The sequence below is a fragment of the Sprattus sprattus genome (genome assembly GCF_963457725.1).
Source record: "Sprattus sprattus genome assembly, chromosome: 15".
Lineage (NCBI taxonomy): Eukaryota > Metazoa > Chordata > Actinopteri > Clupeiformes > Clupeidae > Sprattus > Sprattus sprattus.
Window position 1 is genome coordinate 20,500,410 of NC_137913.1, and position 23,803 is coordinate 20,524,212.

Consider the following 23,803-nt stretch of genomic DNA (forward strand, 5'->3'; position numbering starts at 1 on the left):
TAGTGTGGATTGATCAGGTTCTATTATCTTCTGAGTTGTAATGCACATTTCTAATCTCTCATTGCTGCCATCAGCCATACCTCGAGTAGTTTCAAACATGTTTAGTATGGATTGATCAGGTTCTTCTATCTTCTGAGTTGTGATGCCCATTTCTAATCTCTCATTGCTGCCGTCAGCCATACCTTGAGTAGTTTCAAACATGTTTAGTGTGGATTGATCAGGTTCTTCTATCTTCTGAGTTGTGATTCCCATTTCTAACCTCTCATTGCTGCCGTCAGCCATACCTTCAGCGGTTTCAAGTCTCAGTGTGTTCCGTATCGATTGATCAGGTTCTTCTATCTTCTGAGTTGTGATGCCCATTTCTATCCTCTCAATGCTGCTGTGAGTCATGCCTTCAGTAGTTTCAAGTCTTGGTGTGTTCAGTATGGATTGATCAGGTTCTGCATCAATCACGTTGTAATGTAGGTGATCACTGTCAGGTAGGGTGCCATCACCTTTCCATGTCTCATCATCTAGGCCAAGACCAGGACTTTCTTCAGCTACTCTTGCTTTATCTGTACCACCCAATGGCACGTCCACTGAAAGTGATTCAGGGTCATTGGTTGGAGAACCACCTGATGGACTGACTGGTTGGAAATTCACATTAGAAATCTCTTGCTTCCCAAGCCTTAATTCAGCCTGAAGTTTCTGGAAAAAACTTACGTCAATCACCTCATCTTGTTTAGCCTGTTGCCTTGCCCACTGGATGGCTGTAGGGGGCCACGTTTTCACTCTAACAAATTTCCTCTGTATTTTCTCTGTGAGGTGAGTTTTACCTTCATTGTCATGGCCATGATCCTTACAACATTCTGTGGGTGGTTTAATTCCAATAGTAAGATAGGGAAAGTCCTCTTCTGTGTTCTCTACTAAGTCAGTGTGTTTTTCAGCGCCATATAGAAGGTCTGGGTTGTGTTCTTCTGTGTGTTCAGTTCCATTTCCTGTGACCGCTGCAACATGTGTTCCTCCATCTTCTGATCTGTTTGTCTCTGAGCTCAGATGCAGACCTTTCTCTCTTTCGCCTTTAGAAAGTGTGGTTGTTTCCTTGGTAAGGACTTCAGACCTGCACATCACTGGACCAGCAGATTTTGCTCGGCCTGTGACTAGGTTTCTAGTAATTGCTTCAGAGTTCATTGGCTCCTTCTTCTGTGCAAATCCTGTCTGATGGAGGTTTGACCCTACAGATTGAGCTGTTGCATGTGGCACAACCCGTTTCTTTTTTAGTTTTCGATGGTACAGAAATGACAGTACACAGACCACACACACCAGGATGCACAAGACCACTGTAAACAACAAAGGGAGCAGAAAATATCTGTAAAGTCGTGAACATGGGCCTCCTTTAAGTGCCATAAACACAAGCATTTGCAAGAGCAAAATTCAATTGAACAAGAATGATTTTAAAGGTGAGAAACTTTCAGGAGTGAAAAAGCTCAAAATTGCTTACCTATCAAACAAATGAGAGCAGCGAGTCCAATAACCGGTTTTCCCACGGAACCTGGAGTGTTGACAGAGGGTGTGTGGGGGAACAGTGTGAGAGTGGTAGCCCTAAACGCAGTGACTGATAAGTCAGTTGTTGACCCTCCCGTGATGGTGGGACGGGGTGATGGACATGACACCCTCAAAACAGGTATATTTTGTAAAGGGGCTGGAGTGTTGCAAGTCACTGCCATCTCATTCTCCAGTCGAGATGCAGACTTCAAACCTACAGACAAGAATAACTATTTAGCAAGTAGGCTATATCACAGAAGCTAATATAAGGTGGTGTATGGGACGCCACCGGATATATAATAATAATAATAGGCTATAGTGGAACTGATAAAGTATAAATTACAAATACTTTTAACAAGAAATAAGCAGTCTTGGCCAGAATGTCTCAGTCGATCTGCCGTTGTAATTCCATCCTAGACGGACCGTGTCCGACGCAAATAATTGATCACTGTAGACTACATTTTGATAAACTAAATTAAATAATATACAAAAATATAATCCCCTCCCCCCATACACTTTTACCATTCAAGATCAATCAGTTCGGTGTCATTTCATTTTTAGAATGAAAACCTGCAGTGACAACAAGCTTTATTGGAGAATTCTGTCCATGCCCGTTTTTAGACTTAAATAGGCTACCATTAACTGACCTTGCAGGAATTCGACGAAGTACTCAAAGTCCGGTTTTCCACAGGAGCAATCCCAGGGATTCCCTTCTAGGTGTATTGTTGTATCACTGATTGTTTGGAATGCTTCTGGATTCACATACATCAAAGCGTTGTCTGACAAATCCAGAACTTGCAAATTTCTCAGATCGCTGAAGCTCCCCAGAGAAACGGTGTGGATAAGGTTTCCTGACAGGTTGAGGCTCACAAGGCCGGAAAAATCTGACAAATCAGTCAAGTCTATGTTCTCGATGATGTTGTGGGATAAGGTGATATTCTTCAGAACTTCAGGATGGCTAAACCACACAGGGGACACTTTTTCCAATTGGTTTTGGCTGAGCTCTAGAACTTCAAGTTGTTGAAATTTGCTCAGAGCTCCAGGTAAAATAGCAGTGGTTGCTGTACTACTCAGTATTAGACTAGTCACAGACGATAGAGTTTCACTGGTGAAGACAGTTGAGTTGAGTTCTCCCACACGCGTGGCAAAAAAAAGTATTGATTTCAAGTTCTCAGGAAAACCTTGAATGATACAACATTTAACATAGCTGTTTAATGACCAAATTATATCCACAATTCAATAACAATTGTATTGGAGACATTTAATGGCTTGGACTACTTAGATTAAAATCGATCAGAGAGTAGATTCCATTCCCTTGAAGATATGGTTTTGTTATTCTTAATATAACTTGTGCTTGCAAAGGTTGTCTAGACTCCAGATCAACAATACATTGCAATTATTCACTATGAAATTGCTGGGACTGTTAATGTCTTCTAGGGTGTCACAAAGACTTCAGCTCATTCAATGGGACTCTACAACTCTATTTCCATATTATCCTTTTAGAGCATTCCTAAAGCTATTTTTTAGCTACATTCATAGCAAAGTCCCAAAAATAATACCAGTTACATCTCTTAAATGTAAAAGTTCTTGCTGTGTACTGTGTAGGCTAGTGAAAAAAGAGAACTGATTACATATAAAAGGTGATAAACTTTGCATGATATTGTTGAACCCCCCCAAAAAACAACTTACTTTGTGGTATGCTTGCACAGACATAGACGCCTTTCACTTTTTGACAGTTACAACATGCCAGCTTTACACAGGCAGCCATCAATAGAACACCAAACGAAGCTGTGAGAATATAATAAGCAAATTAAACATATTTGAAATGTTTCTCCTCTCTTCACCTCTGACAATCCCGGAAGAACAAAGTCTTACCCAACATGATGAGTAGAATTCAGAATTTCACAGCAGCCTCAAATAGAATGTGTTCAGAACAACCGTCCTCTGTAGACTACCTAATACTCACCACATGCTGAGAATGGATCACTGGTTGTCATGAAGCGTTTGTCATTTGTTTTTCACCATGGGATACAGTGACTTCCACCTACGACTGGTGTTCCAGTTGGTTGATGAAGAGGATAGTTGGGATGGGACCAGCAAGGAGGCCAACACCACACAGAAAACATAACCTCTGTAGTAGCATAATGCTAGAAACAGAGGACAGTTCCTGCTTCCACTGCAAATCATTTATTGTACTATGGGAAGATGTCTGTAGTATCAAGATCAACCCCATTTCCAGGGCACTATAGAAATGATAAACACCGAAGCTAAAATGTATGCGCATAACTATAAAAAATTGTCTCGAGAGGTACTGCTTAAATAGCATAAGCAACTTAACATGAATGGCAACCCAAAGCATGGAGAAAAAAAACTAAAAAACTAAAAAAAAATCAAAGGGTGTAAATGGTTTTATTGACAACATATTTATTGATTTTCAGTGTCTCTTTTTAAAATAAATAAGTGGTATGATAAAGAAACTTTTAAAATGACCAAGCATGAAAAGCACAGTATTAAAAATGGTGATGGATTTCAATACAATCTTTTAGTGAGTATAAAACAATTAATATACAAAACTCCTATTTAAAAAGTAAACAAAATGCAGCAACACATTAGAATCAAGTTTTCTAAAGCCTTTTTTGGAACCCGTAGTTTGAGAGCTCCTGGAGAACCTTCAGCTAGCTCTTGTCAGTACTACGTCTTAGTGTTTGGTCTGTTAGAAACCTATTTATGTTAAAGTTTCACTTCTGTTCCTGTTTCGTCAAGTGTTTTTATCCAGATGCAAGTCATGACAGTACTAGAATTATTTGAGTGGACCAAATTACTGTAAAAACAAAAAACAGCAAATCATTTTAAAATATACTCAAAATGTCTCATATACATGTAAATCTGGTCTGAGTGCCTCAATGACTCATGTGCTACTCTGCACACATTGACAGACTGAATAAACCACTTATAGTTCCACTACATTTCTTGAAACAGGCCTAGATTAGTGAGCTTGCAGTGAAAATCCCTCATGTCACTTAGTCAGCGTGTATAAAGTGCTTGTGCGACACTTCCATTTGTTCGAGGCCGGCATGTGGCTTCTACAAAGCAAAATAAACAAAATAAAGACAAAAACAAAAATGAAAGAACAAAAAAAAAGACAAAAAAAAATAAAATAAGGGATAGATGCAACAGTGTTGACATAGTTACGGAATGTTCTACGTGCCAGGAAATAACTCCACGACAATGGCAAGTTAAAAGAATTATGAATATATTGGGTACTGTCATTCAGTTTTATAGCCACATACTCCTTGGAATAGAGCATGCTGCTCTTTCAAGAGAGGGAGACAGACACAGCAAGAGAAAGAGCATTGACATTACTTCTGCTTAGATTGCATGATAAAAGCACTAGGACATGATGATGAAGTGCACCATTTTACAGGACAGAGTCCAGTGAAGTAACACATCTATCTAACATTAGATCAATGAAAATAAATATAAAACGGAATAAAACAAAACAAACCGACAAACAAACAAACAATCAAACAGCATCTGACATTTGTACCAAGGCCTATTGTCGGACCCTAAAAGAGCTTCATACAGCTGTGCTACGGCTGACAAGCTTCTTAAAGCACTGAATAAATAAGACGACAGCATCACCAAGAGTGAGGGCGAACGTACTGATGCCTAGGCTCTCCCAGGACATTTTCAAGCAGCATGTTTTAGAGATAGAAAGAGGAAGGGAGAGAGAGAAAGAAAGAAAGAAAGAAAGAGAGATAGTGGAGCGAGTCGCCCAACTATTTCGTTTACTGATGAGTTCAGGATTGTGGGATTTGCTGCCCCCACCTCCGTCGAGGAGGTGCGGCAAGTGCGTCTGGGTGTAATGAGCAGTCCCTTTTTGTCCGCATTACTCTGTACAGTGAAGAGACAAATCCACAGTTTTTCCACAGAACAGAGCAGTTCAATACTCTAGGCCCCCTCTTCCCCTTTTTAGTGTGTCGGATAACTGGGCACGGGGTGAGAGAGTCGGCAAGACCAAAACAATTTGTGCCAAAAGCAATAAATACTTCAAGTAACAAGGAACCTATCGACGTGGAGAAAAAGTCATGACCATTATTGACACCACAAAAAAATACCACGACATGCTAACCAGTCTGCAGTGGAAGAACAAAAAAAAAAAAAAACAATAACCCTTTATCAGATCAGATGTCAGATGGAGAGCCAGTAGGTGCAGACATTCTCACAAGCATCAACAAACATCATTCTAGTCACCTCTCATCTGTCAACAGTATATGAGGGACAAGTACAGGAGTCCTCCTCCTCCTCCACATCAAATGTCCAGTATGTTCATTTCCCGGTCCGCTTGGGTCCGGTGGATCTCTTGACCTGCCATAGGTGGTTGTGAATTGTCAGGGCATCCACGCTAACGGACACGGTCTTGGCCGGGATGTGATTGAACTGTTTGCGGTCTGAGCTGTACTTGTAGAGCTTGTCGATCATCTTCTTGCTGATGCTCCTTGGCCCCGTGCCAGTGATTTTGTGGATTTCCTCCGTGTCTGGCAAGAAGGAGTAGAGGGCCCGGAATTGGCAGCCTCCATCACGGAATAGAATCATCAGGTGGTTTGACTCGCATTTCTCCAGCTCCTGGAAGAAGAGATGGAGACGGAGGAGGGTGAGGAGAACTTTCAGCTGAGCACATGTTAGGTTTACCTTTTAGCAGGGGAGTGATGCATCTGATAGGGGCTTACTGGAGTCAGCCACTGGAGACAAACTAACCGATCAGTATCGGAAAATAAATCCAGACAGGACACCGTCACGCAGTAGACTATACATTATCTTGCTTAGGTTATGGTTACCTGCCAAAACGAGACGCTCCTCAAAAATACCTTTTTTTAATGGATTTGTTATCATTTTGTGACTTCCGCTAAGAAAAACAATGTTCTTCATGCAAATAAAACTTGCTTCAAGTAACAAAGAATTTCCGTTACGTTAAGTGAATGGACTTTTTGCGTAGTGCTATGAAAGATGTGAATTAATAGCACAAAACCTGCAGTGGTCAATAGAAGAAATATCAGCCCTCCAAACTTTGGGTTGGTCCATTCAAATTAATGGAACCTTTTGCAACATTCTGAGACACTCTTACCTCAAGGATGGAGTTCTTCACTGGTTCGTTGACCTTTCCAGCTAAACAGCAGTGGGCAATGGCATTGTGAATAATCGGCTTATTGGACTTTGCACTTGGCTCCTTAAAGAGTTTTGGGCCTGGAAAAGAATGAAAAGGAAACATTAGGCCACAACCATTCAAAGTTAACACATGACTGCCAGTAAGCAGAAATACAATTCACTCATCGATACACACAAAGTAAACAATCAAACGTGTGCAGTCACAGTCTTTACCGGTGTACTCTGCCATGGACGTAGATGTGATGGAGGATGCTGTGGATCCGTTGTCCCAATCCCTCTCTGTTGCACGACTGGAATTACGACTAAGGCCTGGGAATGAGTCCACAGACTCGCCTCTGAGAGAGAAGACAAAAACAGAACACAGGGGAATTATTAACATTTTAAACCCCAGAACTAGTCATAATCATGTGTAGACAGTACAAACAGTTCAACTTGAAGACACAATCCCATAGACGGGCCAACTCACCGCTGAGATCCAGCACCGCCTGAATTGACACTGTCACCTCCTGTGGTAGCTACAGAGGCCAAAGAGAGGCTGGAGCCAGACTGGGCATTGATCAGATTATCATCTGCAAAAGTTACAACAGACATTTTACCTAAAAATGGGTACGAAATCTTATAAAAACAACATGGGTTGAATTGGTGGAAATGAATTATAGGTCACAGACAGGACTGCAAAAACAAAGACACATTCTTTATGAATGCTGTTCTACCAAATGCACTTGCATCTGCTTTTGGGAGACTTGACCTGAGGGCACGGTGGCCCAGAGCTGACCCCAACTGAGTGAATCACTAAGGAAATAATTCTGTACATAGACAGTGTGGGACACAAACACTTAACTACAGTACTCTTGTACTGACTGGGCAATTAGCATAATGGGAAATCTAAGCAACATCAGCATGATTCAGCAACCCTGGCTTTAATTTGCAAATGTACAATAACTTGTTACATCATCATTCCTTGACTTATGCACTCGAAAACCTTTTATTTATTTAGTACATTTTGCTTAGCTGTATGTTTTTTTAAACTGTGTATGGTAACTGAATTCCATACAAGCTGTATGTTTACACAGCTCAACCAGTGGAGCACAGAAATTGAGATGCCAAGGTTACCTTTGTCGTATGCAATTCACAACAGTGGAGCAGTCTTCAGAAAGTTCATGAATAATTAACTCTGGCCTTCGTTTCATTTGCAGCATGGCTTTCACAGAGAGCTAGTGAACAGTGCGCTAATGACATGTTTTCCCTGGCAGAAGGAGTGCAGAGAGAAAGAGTGCTTACTGGCAGGGGAGCACTTGGAGAAGCCATCACTGACAGACTCGTCATGGAATACAGATTTGGGCCGATACTTCTTGGATTTGGGCCTTGGCTTGGGCTTGGGCCTTGGCTGGGCCTGGCCCTGTCCCTGCTCCTCAAGCAACTCCTCCTGCTTCCTCCTCAGGTACTCCTGCTTGATGAGCTCCCGTCGGGCCTTCTCCTCCTCCTTCCTGATGCGGTCCGACTCAGCTTTGCGCCTGCAAAGTGCACAACATCCGTGACCGACAATTCTATCCATACTTGCAGCACAAGAACACTTTCCTCGTGGACCTTGACACTTTCCCAAACTATGCATAATGTACCATAGGGTCGGATCCATTCTGAACATGTTCTCCCTATGTGTATGTGATTTATGTATGTATGTCTGTGAGTTTGTAGTGTATAAGCTACTACCGATGACCTAAATTTCCCTCGGGATTAATAAAGTATCCATTCATCTATCCATCTATCAATCTATTTACCACTGGACGTCCCGATGGATAACCCCCAACATAAGCAACAAACACCCTTTCTTATGAGAAATACAGAAAGGCTATACCTTCTTTGCACCCCCTTTTTTTTAACAGAATTTCTACAGTACAGTACCTGGCCTCATCTCTCTTCTGCTCACTGTCGACTTCCAGCTGCAGCTTGCGTAGTCGAGTCTCCTCGGCCTTCTTCTGCTGCTTGAGGAGGAATGCAGCTCGTTTCTTGGCCAGCTCTTCCTCAGCCTTTTGTTCATCCTGAAAATGAAACAATTCTGCTTAGAGCATGTATAAAACCATTAAATGCATTCTATAAATGTACATGAGAATAGTGGGGATAAACCAGCAAAGCGCAAGCAAAACAGCCGAGAGAGTGCACTGAACAAAGGCAAAACAGCCGAGAGAGTTTCATTCAAAAGTCTCTAATATAGTTTGTATTAAGTTCAATGTTTTATGCTCATTCAGTGACATTAAGGCAGTGTATTGCACTGAGACAAAATCGGATCAAACATTTACATTACATTTACATTTAGTAATTTAGCAGACGCTTTTATCCAAAGCGACTTACAATGAATTTTTTATTTACATCAGGAGCAGTTATAGTATATTAGGGGTTCAGTGTCTTGCTCAAGGACACTTACACATTTGGTAAGGAGGAGTGGGGAATCGAACCAGCAATATTCCAATTATTAAACGCCTCCTCTACCTCCTGTACCACTGTGGCCCCCTGAAAACGGAATCAAAGCATCAATTTTGTAAGAGCAAATTTAATCCACAGAATGGAGCACCAACCGTAAAAAAGAAGCCCATGCCAGCTCCATCGAGTAAGATGGAGCTCCCTTCTTCCGTCTCTCCGGTCAAGTCTGACAGGTCCACCGCAATGAGGTTGGCTCTGAGTCTCGAGTCTTCTTCGAAGGTCATTTCCTCGTTTCCGTCCGTGTCTTCAGCAGTGTGGTCCAAATCTGTCAAAGCGCCAGGGAAGCCCTTGTCGAAGGACATGCCCAGTGGGACCTTTGAGGCAGCCTTCCGGAGGTTGGCCTCTTCGTGGAGCTGGAAGGGCGGGATGCTCCTCAGGTTCCCGGCATCCTGTGCCATGAAATCCTCAGGATCTGCTCTGGGGGTCCTGCCCCCAGGGCTGGTGCCTCTCTGGGTAGGGGTGGTGCCCCTAATCCCCAGCCTGCCCTGCTCCTTGGCAAGTTTGAGCTCTGAGGGTTTAGAGCGGCTGCCTCGAGCGGAGCTCAGCTTTGGAGGCTTTCTCACGGTCCCGCTCGTCGCAGGTAGCGTCTCAAAGTGGACTGCCTGTGGGAATTTTTCCTCGGGCGAGTCCTCCTGGTCGGCCAGTGGAGACGCAGGCACCCCGGGCTGCGGCGACATGATGTTCTGCTTCATCAGTCGCTCCTGCTGCACGGACAGCTGCATCATCTGCTGCTGGATGCTGCCAATGGCGTCGTTCAGCAACTCAATGGAGCGGTTGCATTCGTTCAGATCCAGCTCCTCTTCCACCACCAAGCCCTTTGATTCAATTACAGGAGATACGGGCGAGCTACTGCTACTCACCCACTCCAGAGTCCCTTTCTCCTCCGCTACCTTCGCCACCTCCTTTGCCCCGGCTCGGAGCGCATCCACACAGGCATCGTCTTTAGACGCGGCCTCTCTTGCTCTCTCACCGTTGAGCCTTTTGCCGTCCTTCAACCAGTGGTCCGACTTGATGGGCTGAGGAAGCGTGTCACTCTTGCCCTTCCTCACGATGTGCAAGAAGGCCACCTTGCCCAGCTTGAGCCGCTGGCGCGCCGACAGCACCTCCATCTTCCTCTTCTGCGTCTCAATGGCGCGACGCTTCTCCTCAAGCTGCATGCGCAGCTGCACCAGCTCCGAGGCCAGCACGTTGGCGGAGTCCTTGCCCTGCGGCGGCGTAGGGCTCTGGTCTCGCTTGCTTCTCCAGGAGGTGACGACGGGAAGCGAGTAGCTGTTCTCCGAGCCGTCCGGAGTGGTTCTCTGGGAGCTGCTAGCCGAGCGCAGATCCTGGTTGCTCCCGAAGCGGGCATGGTGCAGCTTCCGCTCGGCGAAGCTGGTCATACGCACACTGCCACTGGCCACGCTACTGGCCGCCGAGTGGACACTGCTGAGGCCGGGGCTGGAGCAACGGCTGTCCGGACCGCCACCGCCGCCGTCCTTGTCCTCGTGCTCCTTCACACTCATGTCCTCGCGCAGCTTGGCGGACTCCTGATCCTCATAGTCCAGGTGCTGCTTGTCCGGGTAAAGATCGTCCTTGTTGAGCTCCAGGTCCTGCATGTCGGCTAAGTCCATGGTGTCAGAGTCTGACTGCATCTCCCAAGCCTGCTCGGGCTGCTTGTCATCTTGCACCGAGGAGTGCAGGAAGAAGCCCGGGGAGCGGTCGGTGGGGGAGAGATCCGCACTGCTGGCAGCTATCGGCTTGAAGGCTTGGCTCGAGGCCACCAGTGGACTCTCAGCCTGACTGCCGTTAGTCTCTGCAGCTTGGGCAACAAACTCAGCACTGGAGTTGGGGGTGAAGGTCCGGTTAAGGCTATGAGTGGGTCTCCGTCTGGGGAAGGATGCGGACTGCTCTACTCCTCCCCCAGCTACTCCCCCGACTACTCTACGGGCGGTGGAGCTTCTGTGCACCTCCCCTGACTCCTCCTCTTTATTCAGATTAACAGACTTCTCCTTTGCCGGTTTCAGGGCAGCAGGCATCAAGGGTTCCATGTAGAAACCCCCATCTGAGGCCTGGTCATCCTCTCTCAACCAGGAATTGGTTATCGTCACAGGGGCACCTCTCTGGCTCTCCGCTCCGGCATTGGCCAAGACTGTGTCGTCACTGGTTATGAGAGTCAGGCGCTGTTCGTCCTCCTCCACCATGTTGACGTTTCCCAGCAGCCCGTGGCCGTTGACACGTCTGGGGATGCCCTGGTGCTTTGGGGTGATGCTCTGGGCCAGGCTGTCCTCGCTGATGGAGCAGGTGAGGCTGCCACTGTCGCCTGAGTGCATGTCCACATCACAGTCGGTGGCCGAGTGGAGGAGGAAGCGGTTCATCTGGGAGAGTGGTCTGCCGTGGAGAAGTTAATCAGAGGGTTAGTCTCGCAGGCCCAGATGTATATTACTATACTTTTGTCCTACTCAAAAGTTGATTTGCCTGAACAGGCCAAAATGTCATTGTAAATTGTGTACACAATGTGGCTCCCTAGAAAATTAAGTTTGAACATTCAAAACTAATTTCATTTTCATAGTTTTAAAGCGCAGGGAAAGTAGTATGTCTTGAATGTGTGATGACCAACTTGCCTTTTACTTTTATTGTTAAACAAACCGAACAAAGCATTGTTTTGGTTAGTTATTTCCCTTTTTAGAGAATAAGCAGTTGCAATAATCAGTATACCTCTGTCTCTTCTCAGCCCAGCCGGCTCCTCTTTGGCTGTCTTGTGTGAAGGAGTTGGAGCGAATTCGACTGCCTGAGGGGGGGGAAAGAACACAGACACTGAAAACACAGACACTTCAGGGCACCTCTTCAGACCCCATTTCCAGAGGAAAATCATCTTGGCTGGGCAATCTCACAGTAAGCGGTGCCACAGAGGAAAAGTCTGTCTACAGAGTTGCAGTTTTTGTATACATGCATTTCAAATCACAAATTGCAGCAGGTTAATCAAAGCCGGTACTAATTCTTAAAGATTTTAGAGGTATCTGATGGAGGGTGATTGTGGGGGTGTATCACAGCTAGGATTAGAGACAGTCTTACCCAGCATGTCTTCACCTTGCTGGGGCTTCTGCTGCCTCTGTCTCAAGGGTAGGAGAGGGTGTGGGAGACTGAAGCTGGGACTACCTTTAACACTGCAACACAATAAACAACCATCAGAAACATGAACAGACAGTTCCCAAGAGCTAAGAAAAGGTTCAAGATTCAAGATTTGGAATATTCATTGGAAAGGACCCTTATAAAGTTAAAATGTGCAAGACCTGCTAATTAAGCAAATATGAGTCACAGATTTGAAAAACAAATCTAACCTGCCAGCACACATCAGTCTTTCCCATTTTTGACTGATCCTGGGGGCCCAATCTTTTGACACGGAACTTCTGACCACTTAAATAATGAGGCTCACTGAAAAACCTCAGGGGAGTGTGTGTTCTGTAATGCCGCCAACCCTGTTCAATCAGAGTGGCTTATTTAGGCCACACACGACAAAGTCCTTATAGGCAAGTATCGCCACTCGGCTGCCATCTTGGCAACATCTCTGTGCAGCTATTTCGGGGTAAAGAAGATCAGGCTCCTATCTCACTGAATGGGGTGAAATCCCACTGAACTCCATATAGGATGGTCAGACAGTCTTCAAAGTACATCACTTGAATCCGCTTCAGTTATGCCATTTCCAAGAATGTGAATACAAGGGCAGGACTTCCAGCTACAAATCCACCATGTTTACTGTTATGGATGCACCCCCCAACCCCCACCCGATTCCCCATTCATTTTCCCATCAGTGATTTGCCGTTCCCTTAAATTGTCTCTCCACACAACCACTTATAGATTTGCTTCTGAGAACATTTCAATTCATCAACACAATACTAAAAACTAATTTGGGTTTTATCGTAAGAACTGAAGAGATGTTTCTCTGTCTCTTTATCGTTTCATAGTTTGTTTTGGGGGGAAATAAATATAGAAAAAAATTTAAAAAAAAGAGACTGACTACACCACTAGAGGGCCTGCTTGAGCAGTTCAGAAAATGCTGCTCTACTTTTAGAGAATAAATCTATGTTAACCCCGTCAGTGACATTTGAACAGATTTGAACAGGTCTAAAGTTAAAACACCAGAGGTCGTCAATCATTTTAATCAATCAGTATTTTGCACAATCCAGTAAACACTCAGAACCTCTACCAAAATAAATCCACCACAACTCATACCTCAAGGAGAATTGAGGGGGGTGGGGGGCACACAAACAGAACAGCACAGAGGACTTACGGAGAGTTAGACTCTTCAGGGTGCAGGAGGTACCTGTTACACGGGTCTGCGCTGTTCTGGACAGGAAGCGCTGGGTCAGCCACGCCAGGTGTGACCAGGAAGCTGCGCTTGGTGGCGTTGGATATGGGGACAGAGGGGCGTTGACTCTTAGGCTGAGACAATGCTCGGGCTGTGTTGTGACAGACCAGACAACGATTGAGGTTAAAAGCACACATTGATCAAATAAACTGATAAACGTCCTAAATTTAGCCACAATCAGGTTTTATAATGTGTTCATTTGTATAGCTATGTTATATGACACCCTCTATGTGCCAGACACAAAAAAAACAAGGATAGGCCTACTTTGCAGGAATGTTTGAGCAAAGCAAAACCTATTTGTCAATATTACCAAAAAGCATGAATGGCCCCACAGAGCAACTCTAGATATCAGGATATGATATGATATGAATATGACAAAACATTGCACTCCCTCACCATCTTTGGATTCTTGGACGTCCCTTGGCTGAACAAATTCTGGTTTGACAATCTCAAACCACCAGAAGAGTTCGGCGATGAAGACCATGACATTATGCTGGGAAATTAATGAAGAAGCTTTAGTATTGCTGTATCAAAGACCGTCAAGAGGTGTCTACAAGAGAGAGCAGGGTCAGAGGGCAGAAAAGGATGATAAACTTACTTTGAGCACAAGTGGTGCATAGAGCATGTCCTCTAGTGTCAGATAAAAGCCTTTGTTAAGGTACTCATTGGCAAACTCCCTCAGGAGCTGGATATTATACAGACTGTCAGCTATCGAGGTCACTTCCTTTAAGCAGATATCTGGGTAAAGAAAGAGGAGAGAGACGGATCAAAACAAGAAAGAACATTGAGTCAGCCGCATAACTCTTTCAGTTCAGTTCAAACCCATCCATACACTGATACACTGACAGTAAAAGAAGCTCATAACAGAGGAGGTGAAAGCAATGCATGTCACCATGAAATCTGTGTGTATGCTGAGTAATAAACAGCCATAGTACTATTGATCTAGAGACCAAAACTTTCAGTGTCCCAGAGACCACACTACAATGATATTATTCCTATAAATACATTAGCTGATTACTTCATTTTAAAACACCTCTTGCCCCACGAAGGAATAGGATAAAGAATTCCTCAAATTGGTAATCCTTGTTAGATAATCGGGGCAGATATTTTCTTCATCTGTTTATTTTCATGTCAATTGCGTGTACCACCCCGACACACCTCCTTTGTGAGCCAAATCAATAGCAATTTTTCCTGATTCTTTCCACAAAATGTCCTCATTTGCCTAGACAATCGTCGTCGGACCTAGAAAGCCTTGAAAAAATAATTGGATCTTTCTGAGTCTACACCTAAGCTTAAAAAAACAAGCTTGGGATGTAAAACAAACAAGGACTGATAGGTGAACATACACTACAAGTTGCAACAGCCTAGGCTCATGTATTTAATGTAGTTGCAATAGTAGACTAATGTATATCTATTCTTTCAAACAGTCAAATAAATCCTCCCTACAGCTCTTCTGTTTTCATTCATGAAATTCAACTTCAGTCCGCTTGTGGTTGCATTGTGTCAAAAAAATGAAACTACCCGTTTGCTTCTTTGATTTCGTCTTTTTTGCAGCTGAAAGGTGACCCTCACAGATAATAGGTAATAAGTTGTCAGTTTTGTAGCCTATATTTTAGTTAGAATTTTAAGCTTATGATTGTAAATGCAGCTTGCCAATGCAAACACCTGAAAAAAATGTCCTATCTTCCTGCCTGTTTCTGAAACCAACTTAAGATTGATTCAAAGAAGAGATCAAGTGCAGTGCATTCAAAGAATTCATGTTGTCGGAGCATATTTTTTTTTAACAACGGTAAAAAAAAAGCATTACGCATAAAAAACATTAAAACATCTGCCCTCATTCTCTTTTGTCATAGACACTCATTATCGTATCTGCCCCATTGACCCCTACAACAAACCTGCATTCAGATCTCAGAGCCGCTTTTGCTTTGGCTGTTTGCTCTGACTGTCTGCCAGGCAGAGACATGATTCGGCAGTTACCATCTAATCAGATTTAGACTATCACTGGCCATGATGCAAATCTGCAGAAGCCATACAATGGAACTGCCACTCCTAGTGCAGTCAAAGGGAAAATGATTCAGCACCCAGTGCAATGGACAACACTGCCTGTTCTGATGAGAAATAAAACCCCAAAAGAACTGTGTTTATGTACCGTCTAGCTTCATCACATTGGGGCAGTAATAATGGACCACGGTCAGCAACGCTGCTCCATCGCACACATCTCTCATCAGGTCCTCCACCAGGGGAAAGTAGGGCATCTGTCGGCCTGAGGCGTGGTCCCGTCGATACCGCACCTAAACCAGAACGGACGGAAGGACACACTTTCACTGAGGCCAGAGCACACAGCGTTTAGCCACTGCCATCTCATCTGACACAGGGGGGTGTCCGATTAAGATGAAAGGGCAACTGGATGGGATCGTGGTACACAGCACATTTGGTTTCTTTGCAGCTATGACAGGGCTTGCCCGTTATGGATTGATGTTAAAAAAAAAGAAAAGTGCACAGAAGTGACTGGTAATGAACTGACACGACTAGAGACTATTCACTCTTTTTTTCTTATCTATGTTTGCCCAACGTGAAAGGAGAAACGATACTGAGGCACAGTAGGTGTCTAGTAGTAATTTGGAAAAGCTTTTTTTCAATTTTATTCTAACTCTTATCTGAAACATCTAACCAAACAGACACCCTATGTCATAGCCAGTGTAGCAAAACAGAAAAGTAACATGTGCTCTTAAACATTTCAAAAAAGTGTGCTGACTTACTAAAGCAATAAACCTATACATAACACATTTTTACAGTCTGAACTTTAAATTACAATGAATTGTTCATCACGTAGGCCACCAGTTGTTAGGTATAAAGCGATATCATTCTTTTTAATTAAAAAATGCCTTTTTGACTGTCAACTAAAACATAAGATGTTTAATCTGGCAGCCCAGTTCTTTACTTGAATAATCTTACTGTCAGACTGTAAAAATAAGGATTTCAGCAAGAAAGCACAGAGAGAAAAAAAAAACATGAAAAAATAAGTTCAAGTGAACAACAAAACAAGTTATAGCTCATATTAGACACAAATGTGAGGGCTAGTCGTGACAAGTGGGTACTTCACCAGTGTATTTTCAGAAATGCTTTGAATAAAAAAAATATGAAAAATAAATAAATAAATAAAACGTGAGTGATTTGAACCGAGTCAACAATACTGAATGAGGGTGTGTAATGGATATGTTCAGTGAGGAGGGAAAAAAAACTACTATTTTCACATGCACTTCTGTGTCACAATCAAAGACCCTAAGAGCCAAATGACCAGATATCACAGCTCAGGTAGACACACACAGCTATCTATTATCTGTCCCTTTAAGACCAGAGAACCAGAGGCAGATGACCTTTCAGCTTAAACACCAAATGGATGGCCACACATTAACTGACAGAATCTGTCTAAAATCACAGCTAACATACACCGACAGATGGCTACAACAAGCCTGAACTACACAGGCCTACAAATGACGTAATGGTAATGAAGACTGATGTACTGTACCACGCGTGACAGTTCCACAGGCTCCAACATGCAGTGGGCCAGAGCAAGCATGAAATCAGGCTGAATGACAGACAGTCATGACAGACACGTGGGGGGGAAAGAAAACAAAACACTGAGAACGAAGAAAAGGAACCAAAAATAAATAAATAAATAAAACAAATGTTGCCACACCATTGTGGACACAAATACAGAGAGAGGCCCCACCCCACAACTCTCAAAATAAGGGATCCAAAGCGCTGCCAGCCAAAAATGTGCTTGTGGTGGTGGGTGTACAAATATGGACAAATACATCACTACGTGCGGAGGTGGAGAGGAGGAACTAGCAGCCAACTTACAGGTACTAGTTTCCAATACCATTTTGAGGGAGACTATCCAAGTAGCAAGGAAGAGGGAGGTATTGGAAGGGAAGGGAAGAGACATGAAGAGGAGCAGATAGTGTCAGAGAGAATTGAACAGGCAGGGCTGATTTGCGTTCAGAGATAAAAGAGCAGATTTGAGAGTGGCTTCATTCGGTTAGATGCAAAATATGCCTACAAACAGCGGCAGAGGAAAGAGTTGTCAAATATTAGTATATTTGCTAGGGATATTCAGCTGAGCAACGTGGAAGGGGGGTTTGTTATTTGTTTTTATAAGAGTGAAACAACAGTGTTCAGCCCCCAAGGTCTGTGAAATAGTCAGTAAGACAAAACAGTACTACTGCAGCAGTTGTATGAGACAGCTTTTGTGTTACCTTTTGGTGACTGGGTGACTCCAGAAGATGCTGTTTTACTTTGACTTCCTTCTCAGAGATCTCCCTCATTTTCATGTTGACCTGTAACCAAAACAGAACTCTAACTATAGTCAAACATCTCTTACTCAGTCAAAACATCCCATTTCACAGTCAATTCAATTTTACTTCACTAAAAACAAGGTTCCATGCCAGGGAAAAAATAAAACCACACACATCCCACATGAATTATCCAGGGACTAACCTACAGAATCCACTACGCTTAGTTTCCCCCTTAAAGTACTTCCCTTCACCAACAAAACACAATGTTCACATTAAATCCAGGGGGTGACAATCAGTAGCCTATAACTGATACAGCTTTAATAATAAGTGAAAAAAAATTACATTCTGTCACAAATGTCATAATGCAGGGAAGCCAAGTCCTGCACTGTGACCACTTTAAACCCAACTGGGCAACTTTGACGCAGTCTGACCAACAGTCTGTTTTCTAGCATTGATGCAGTCAGCCAAATTGAAATTCCCACCATCAAAACTTAAGAGTCTGTGAAGTGATCAGGGCCTCACTTTCAAGTCATCAACTGTACTGTACACGGAGTGTGTTAATGCAACAGGCCATTCAACACCAGGCATCTCCTGCATGCCATCCTGATTTCAAAGATAAGCTAATTATACCCAGGCTAGATCAGGGCAGACTAATTTTAAACCAGACAGTCTCTGCAACCCAACCTGGTAATCCAGCTGTCTCCATACATTTCCATGTTGTTGTGCTGTTTATTTCCCCCCCTACGTGTGTGCGTGTGTGCGTGTGCGTGTGTGTGTGTGTATGTGTGTGTGTGTGTGTGTGGGGGGGGGGGGGGGGGGGTTCCAACAGAAGAGCAATGGGTGGTAGTCGTCAATATGTTGAAGGTTTTTCAGCACAAATGACTGGAAGAATGGAATGGAAATGAATGGAAGTTTTCCTGTACCATCTTAAAAATTTTAAGAAATAATGTCTGGAATGGTGAAAACTCAGTTCAGTGCAGTGTCTTCCTTATTTTGATCAGTATTAAGATTTCATTTCACATGATAACTCATTCAGTGTTTGAGTTTTTTTTTTTTTTTTTTGTGTGTGCAGACATGGTCCCATAATGCTAGACCCTCAGAGCATTTATTTAATAGAATTATTATTATTATTATTATTATTATTAATAATAAAGACGCATATTCAGCTTATTATTATTATAATATAACCTTTATTTTGTGTTCTTTACTTTATCTATTAGTATATTTACTATAAATGTAAAGTCAGACAAGCTGTATTTTTAGATCATCTTTAGTAAATTTGTATGTTTTAAGTACTATGCAAGGATGTATTCAGTTGAAAAGATAGGGATGTAGGGATGTGACGTGACACTGGAAAGTTCATTGTTTGAGTTGATGCCAAAACTGAGTTGCTTGAGTGTTTATTTCAGTATGCTACAATAACTGGGAAAAGGTTAACCGTGTCTTGAACAGGGGTGTAGTGGATGAGGCTAAGATGGTATAACTATTCCCCCTGGGCAAGCATTGCGTTTCCTCAGATTTGGACATTGAGACGTACATGAGAACTGTTTAGACTCAATATTCATTTTTCCATGTTTAACAATTCCCACTACCACTGATCTTATACAGTGCTCACTGTCTTAATTTCTGGCTCATGTTAGTAATATGCCCCATATATTAGGCCTGTAGCATTAGACTATATATTAAGCTTGCTAAGAAGGTAACAGTTTAGTCATGAATAATAAACTGTGTGAAATGTCAGCATTGGGACTATTTTTCTATTCATATTCTCAATTCTTGGTTTCCCCTTTAATTGGTTTTCCCTATCTTTTTGACAAAAGGCTCTCTTTTTGTCCTCTTGGCTTGAGATGAGCTAAGCATGCCACAGACTGGCTGAGAGGGAGTTTGAGCTTTTAGGGAGGAGCAAAAGTGCACTGCTGCAAAGGAAATGAGTGCGCTGGGTTTATACTATAAGACAAGACGAGAGCATCATTGCAAAACAGAATGAGGCACATTAACAGTTTTATCTCGATTATCTAGTCTCATAATTGTTGGAAGCTAAAATCATTAGTGAAAATAAAATGTGATTATTGCCCAGCCCTAGGATATAATGCCATTTTCTCTCCTTTGGTGCTTGTTCTTATTCTTGTAATTGTGTTTATAGGCTGAATAGGTTGTGTACATATCTTCTTTTCAATTTAACATCAATCCTTTACATAGCCCTACTTCAACAAAAGATTGCAAAAACATTTTCCCTTGTACGCAGTCTGATATCCTAACTTGGCTTCTGATCTTAAGCTTGACCTTGATGTAAAAACACTTGTATTAAGTAGAGGGCTAATAGGATTGGTCTTGGTGAACAGTATTATGCAACATGTGGCTCAATACTGGAGAATGGGTTTTAAGTCCCATCTATGCTCTACTAGCTTGTTGCAAAGCAGGTTAAGAAAATCTATGAAAGCCTTGTTTTAAAACCGGTGGGTGTTTAGCCCTTTAAAATTCTTTGTTACAGTGTGTTGCGAAGGGAGAGAGCGGTCACCTGTACAACTAGCGTGACCGTGACTCCTCTTCCGTCGCTACACAGTGATCAAAGGTATGGACAGAGCAGCTAGAAAGTCTAAGGTGCACTGACATTTAACTCAAAGCCAAGATGTGTTTTTACAGTAAAGTGCAAAAGTGTCAAAATGTCCCTATGAACTACAAGTCAAATCCTAAACAAAGCTAACGGTGGCCATCAGCAAGAGTCTACGGTCCCCTTGCTTACCTTGTTGATCCAGAAGACCATGGCATCCTCAATGTCAAACGGCAGCTCCTTGGAGGCACTGAAGGTGGAGAAGCGCTTCACACAGGCCACCACCCGCTCAATGCTGATCATCTCCACAGTGTAGGCCATCATGAGGGCATCGATCATCGGTATGTGAGCACTCTAGAAGGGAGTAGAAAAAACAAACATGTGTAATCAGTCACATATTTATCTACTGCATAGATTTCAATACAAATACTTCTGACTAGTAAACCTAGAGTTATCAGTCTGCTTAAGGGCTCAAACCCAAGTCAGGGAGAAAAGTTAAGTGCAATGCAACCCTGTATGGACTATTGAGATGTCCCTTTATGTATAGGGCTTGACCTTGCTTAATTGGGGATTGTTTGTTAAAAGGGTGTAGACTTTGGGTTTATTTCGAAGCCACTGGACCAGCCTATAACCAATCTGCATTGGGATTGCACTACTTCCTACTACACTATCAGCAGTGCAAGCTGATACATCAGGCTTTTCACAAACTCAGTTGGCAGTAAGGCAACAATCTCTTTGCCCTTGATGAATCATTTTACACATCCCTCTTGCTCCAGCTTCAATTCTTCCATGTTTGCTAGCATTGCTACTACGACGTTTCGTGTAACTTGAGCACTGCCGCTTGTAGTGCCAATTTAGCTGGTCAGAGTAAAAAAAGATGTAAATGTTGTCACTGTGACTGATCATTGGGCCCTTATTTAATAAATGAGCACTGTGGGTTTTTACGTGCAACACAGAAGGGCATTGCGTAAAGCTTTTTTGATTACTAGCACACATTAATTTGGTAATTTCATTACATGCGCACAAACCTAAGCTCCTTTGAGGACGGACTGAAGCCTCATTTGGGTGTGTCTGATCAAAACAAAACTGTGACATTTCACCAATCATTTAACTAATTTATCACCAATCATTTCAAGTGCTCAATAACCTTGCTAGCTTGTTGAATTCAACTAAGCTCAGGTGTCAGGAGGACGTTAAATGCCCACAGGTATTTTAACTACTATATATGCACAAACAGAAATAATAACAAAACCCGGGCAGCTGTGTTAATTGCATACATTTTTTTAAAGCGTTAAATATTTAAAGTGTATAACAAAAATTAACGTGTCAATTTTGACAGCACTATTTTAACAGCATAGAACTCAGTTTAAACCACTGTTCAATGTGCCATTCCTCCATTTAAAATAGCCTAACGTTCCTCAGTATAGAGGCAAATAATATAGGCCTAAAGTGACGGCGTGTAATTTTCTATAAAACTGTCTACAATATTCTATACAATAATTAAATTAAACTCTTGATTTGTTTTTACTGTTCATTAATTATGTTTTGTTGTGGACACAGGCTACAGCAACTAACTACAAGTTGACATTTCACAGCGGGTATGTCCGAGAGTTAAGTAACGTTGCTTGAATTAGTAGTCACATAAAGCTATTTTTGTGTAAAATACAACTAGGCAGCCTATGGTAGTAATCATTTTTCAATGTCTCCATGATGTATAAGAACCATGAGAAGCCTCATCAGATGCTTAGTCTACTTTTCATGTACATCATGTCATTGCAAATCTATCTTATTACTCTCTATGTTCTGCATAAAACTACTACAAATGTAGAATGAAACCGGATTATTAGAGATGACCCGAGGCAGACCATACATTTATGACAAGGTCCTTCCTTGTCATTCACTTTTCAACGTCACACACCTCCACTCTCTGTCCTATGGCTTGTTGGTCACCTGGTTTGTGTTAAACATGGAAGCGCTAAAAGGGAATTAAATCAAGGTAGATGCCAAAACAACACATCTGATAGATTCCAAAGTTTCCTAATATCATCTTTGCTTGGTTTATCCACCATTTGAGATTATTCACTTTGCTCTGGATATCAATGGATTCAATGGCACACCCACAAATGAATATGCCATTTCACCTGTCCCGAAAAGGCTTCCATCTACTCTAGCATCCCATGATGGCATGTGAGCAAATAACAAATCAACTGCTCCCTTTGAAGTTGTGCCATTTGCCTACATGACAAGTGTAAGACACAGTTCGATGCCCTTTCAAATGAGGGCCTGTCGTCGCTTGCTGTTAGTGCTTTCTAGAACTCTATGAACACAAAATGTCCCACCTGTGTCAATACTGAACTTGGGAGCATTGATTGTTGAATTCACACAGGCTAAGCCCTAACTCAAACCAGTTCATTCAAGTTCTGAGCACCTCGGAAACTCTTTGAGGCCTAATTCTGTCATGGCATCATTCCCAGAACATACAGTCTGTCATCTGATCTCGTGTCACATGGGTTCTAAAAGTATACAAATGTACAAGATCTTACCAACACCCTGTATACAGATTTTTTTCACTAGAAAGGGAACCTATTTTAAAAACAAAATTACAATTTATAGCAACAGGCAAACTATTTCTTCATGACTCCCAAAATTTAGATAGACAGGACTAATTTCTTGCTTTTGCATTTCTCTCTTAGCTCCCTGAAAAAGTAACATCAAAAAGACACAGAATCCCCTGTTCAGCCCTACGTCATCCATTACATCTCTTTCATGCCCTCAAGCGCAAGTGGCACAACCAGACAGGCACACCCTCCTTTCCCTCCATCAAACAAGTAGCAAGTAGTATCTTGGCAGTTCCCGTGACCTTATTTCATTCACAAGTCTATGCCGTGTTTGCATAGAATACTAGGATGTCTGTAATGTCATAAGTCTATTCCTCAAATTTACTACGGTCGAATACCTCATGGCTTACATTAGTGGACTGTACAATATTAAGGGCATTTTTTTTTAAAGAACGGAGGGGTTTGTGACTGGTATCTGCTTCAACAGCACATTTTAGTATCAAATGCTGGGGCTGCAGCTTGAACAGGTAATGGCAATGATTAAGACAGCCTTTGGACATCACATAGCTGAAGAGCTAAAAGCCGGGGTGAAACCATGACACATCATCAGAGGGGCAACTGGGCTGTCCATGCAGCCATCCAATAACTGATCGATGGCCATGTCCTGAAATAGGACAGTGAGTGAATACTGTGTCATTACCAAGTAGGTCAGAACTTTCAATCCATGCTGATCTTTACCGAACCATATCTACAGTTAGTCATCTTGTAAATAGTGATTCAAATTCCTTATGAAAATACGTTTACCTGAACATTTGTTTTGAATGTGTCTGGCAATTCATTTTCAGACTAATCTATACTAACCATGCAAGTCTATCATAAAATA

General features: G+C 42.6%; 1 protein-coding gene across 1 annotated transcript in view; it reads right to left on the minus strand.

Annotated features, from left to right (window-relative positions):
- Positions 1-3,976: 3,976 nt before the first annotated feature.
- Positions 3,977-23,803, minus strand: part of camsap1b (calmodulin regulated spectrin-associated protein 1b) — a 30,512-nt gene continuing 10,685 nt past the window's right edge. The window contains exons 4-18 of the mRNA XM_080852413.1: positions 20,555-20,716; positions 17,773-17,853; positions 15,663-15,804; positions 14,112-14,251; positions 13,910-14,006; positions 13,436-13,604; positions 12,220-12,311; positions 11,863-11,935; positions 9,264-11,535; positions 8,593-8,729; positions 7,972-8,204; positions 7,157-7,259; positions 6,904-7,025; positions 6,650-6,768; positions 3,977-6,150 (exon numbers count right to left, since the gene is read on the minus strand). Of these exons, the coding sequence (XP_080708539.1) occupies positions 5,854-6,150; positions 6,650-6,768; positions 6,904-7,025; positions 7,157-7,259; positions 7,972-8,204; positions 8,593-8,729; positions 9,264-11,535; positions 11,863-11,935; positions 12,220-12,311; positions 13,436-13,604; positions 13,910-14,006; positions 14,112-14,251; positions 15,663-15,804; positions 17,773-17,853; positions 20,555-20,716 (4,239 nt within the window). The 3' untranslated portion in view covers positions 3,977-5,853. The remainder of the gene's footprint in view (positions 6,151-6,649; positions 6,769-6,903; positions 7,026-7,156; positions 7,260-7,971; positions 8,205-8,592; positions 8,730-9,263; positions 11,536-11,862; positions 11,936-12,219; positions 12,312-13,435; positions 13,605-13,909; positions 14,007-14,111; positions 14,252-15,662; positions 15,805-17,772; positions 17,854-20,554; positions 20,717-23,803) is intronic.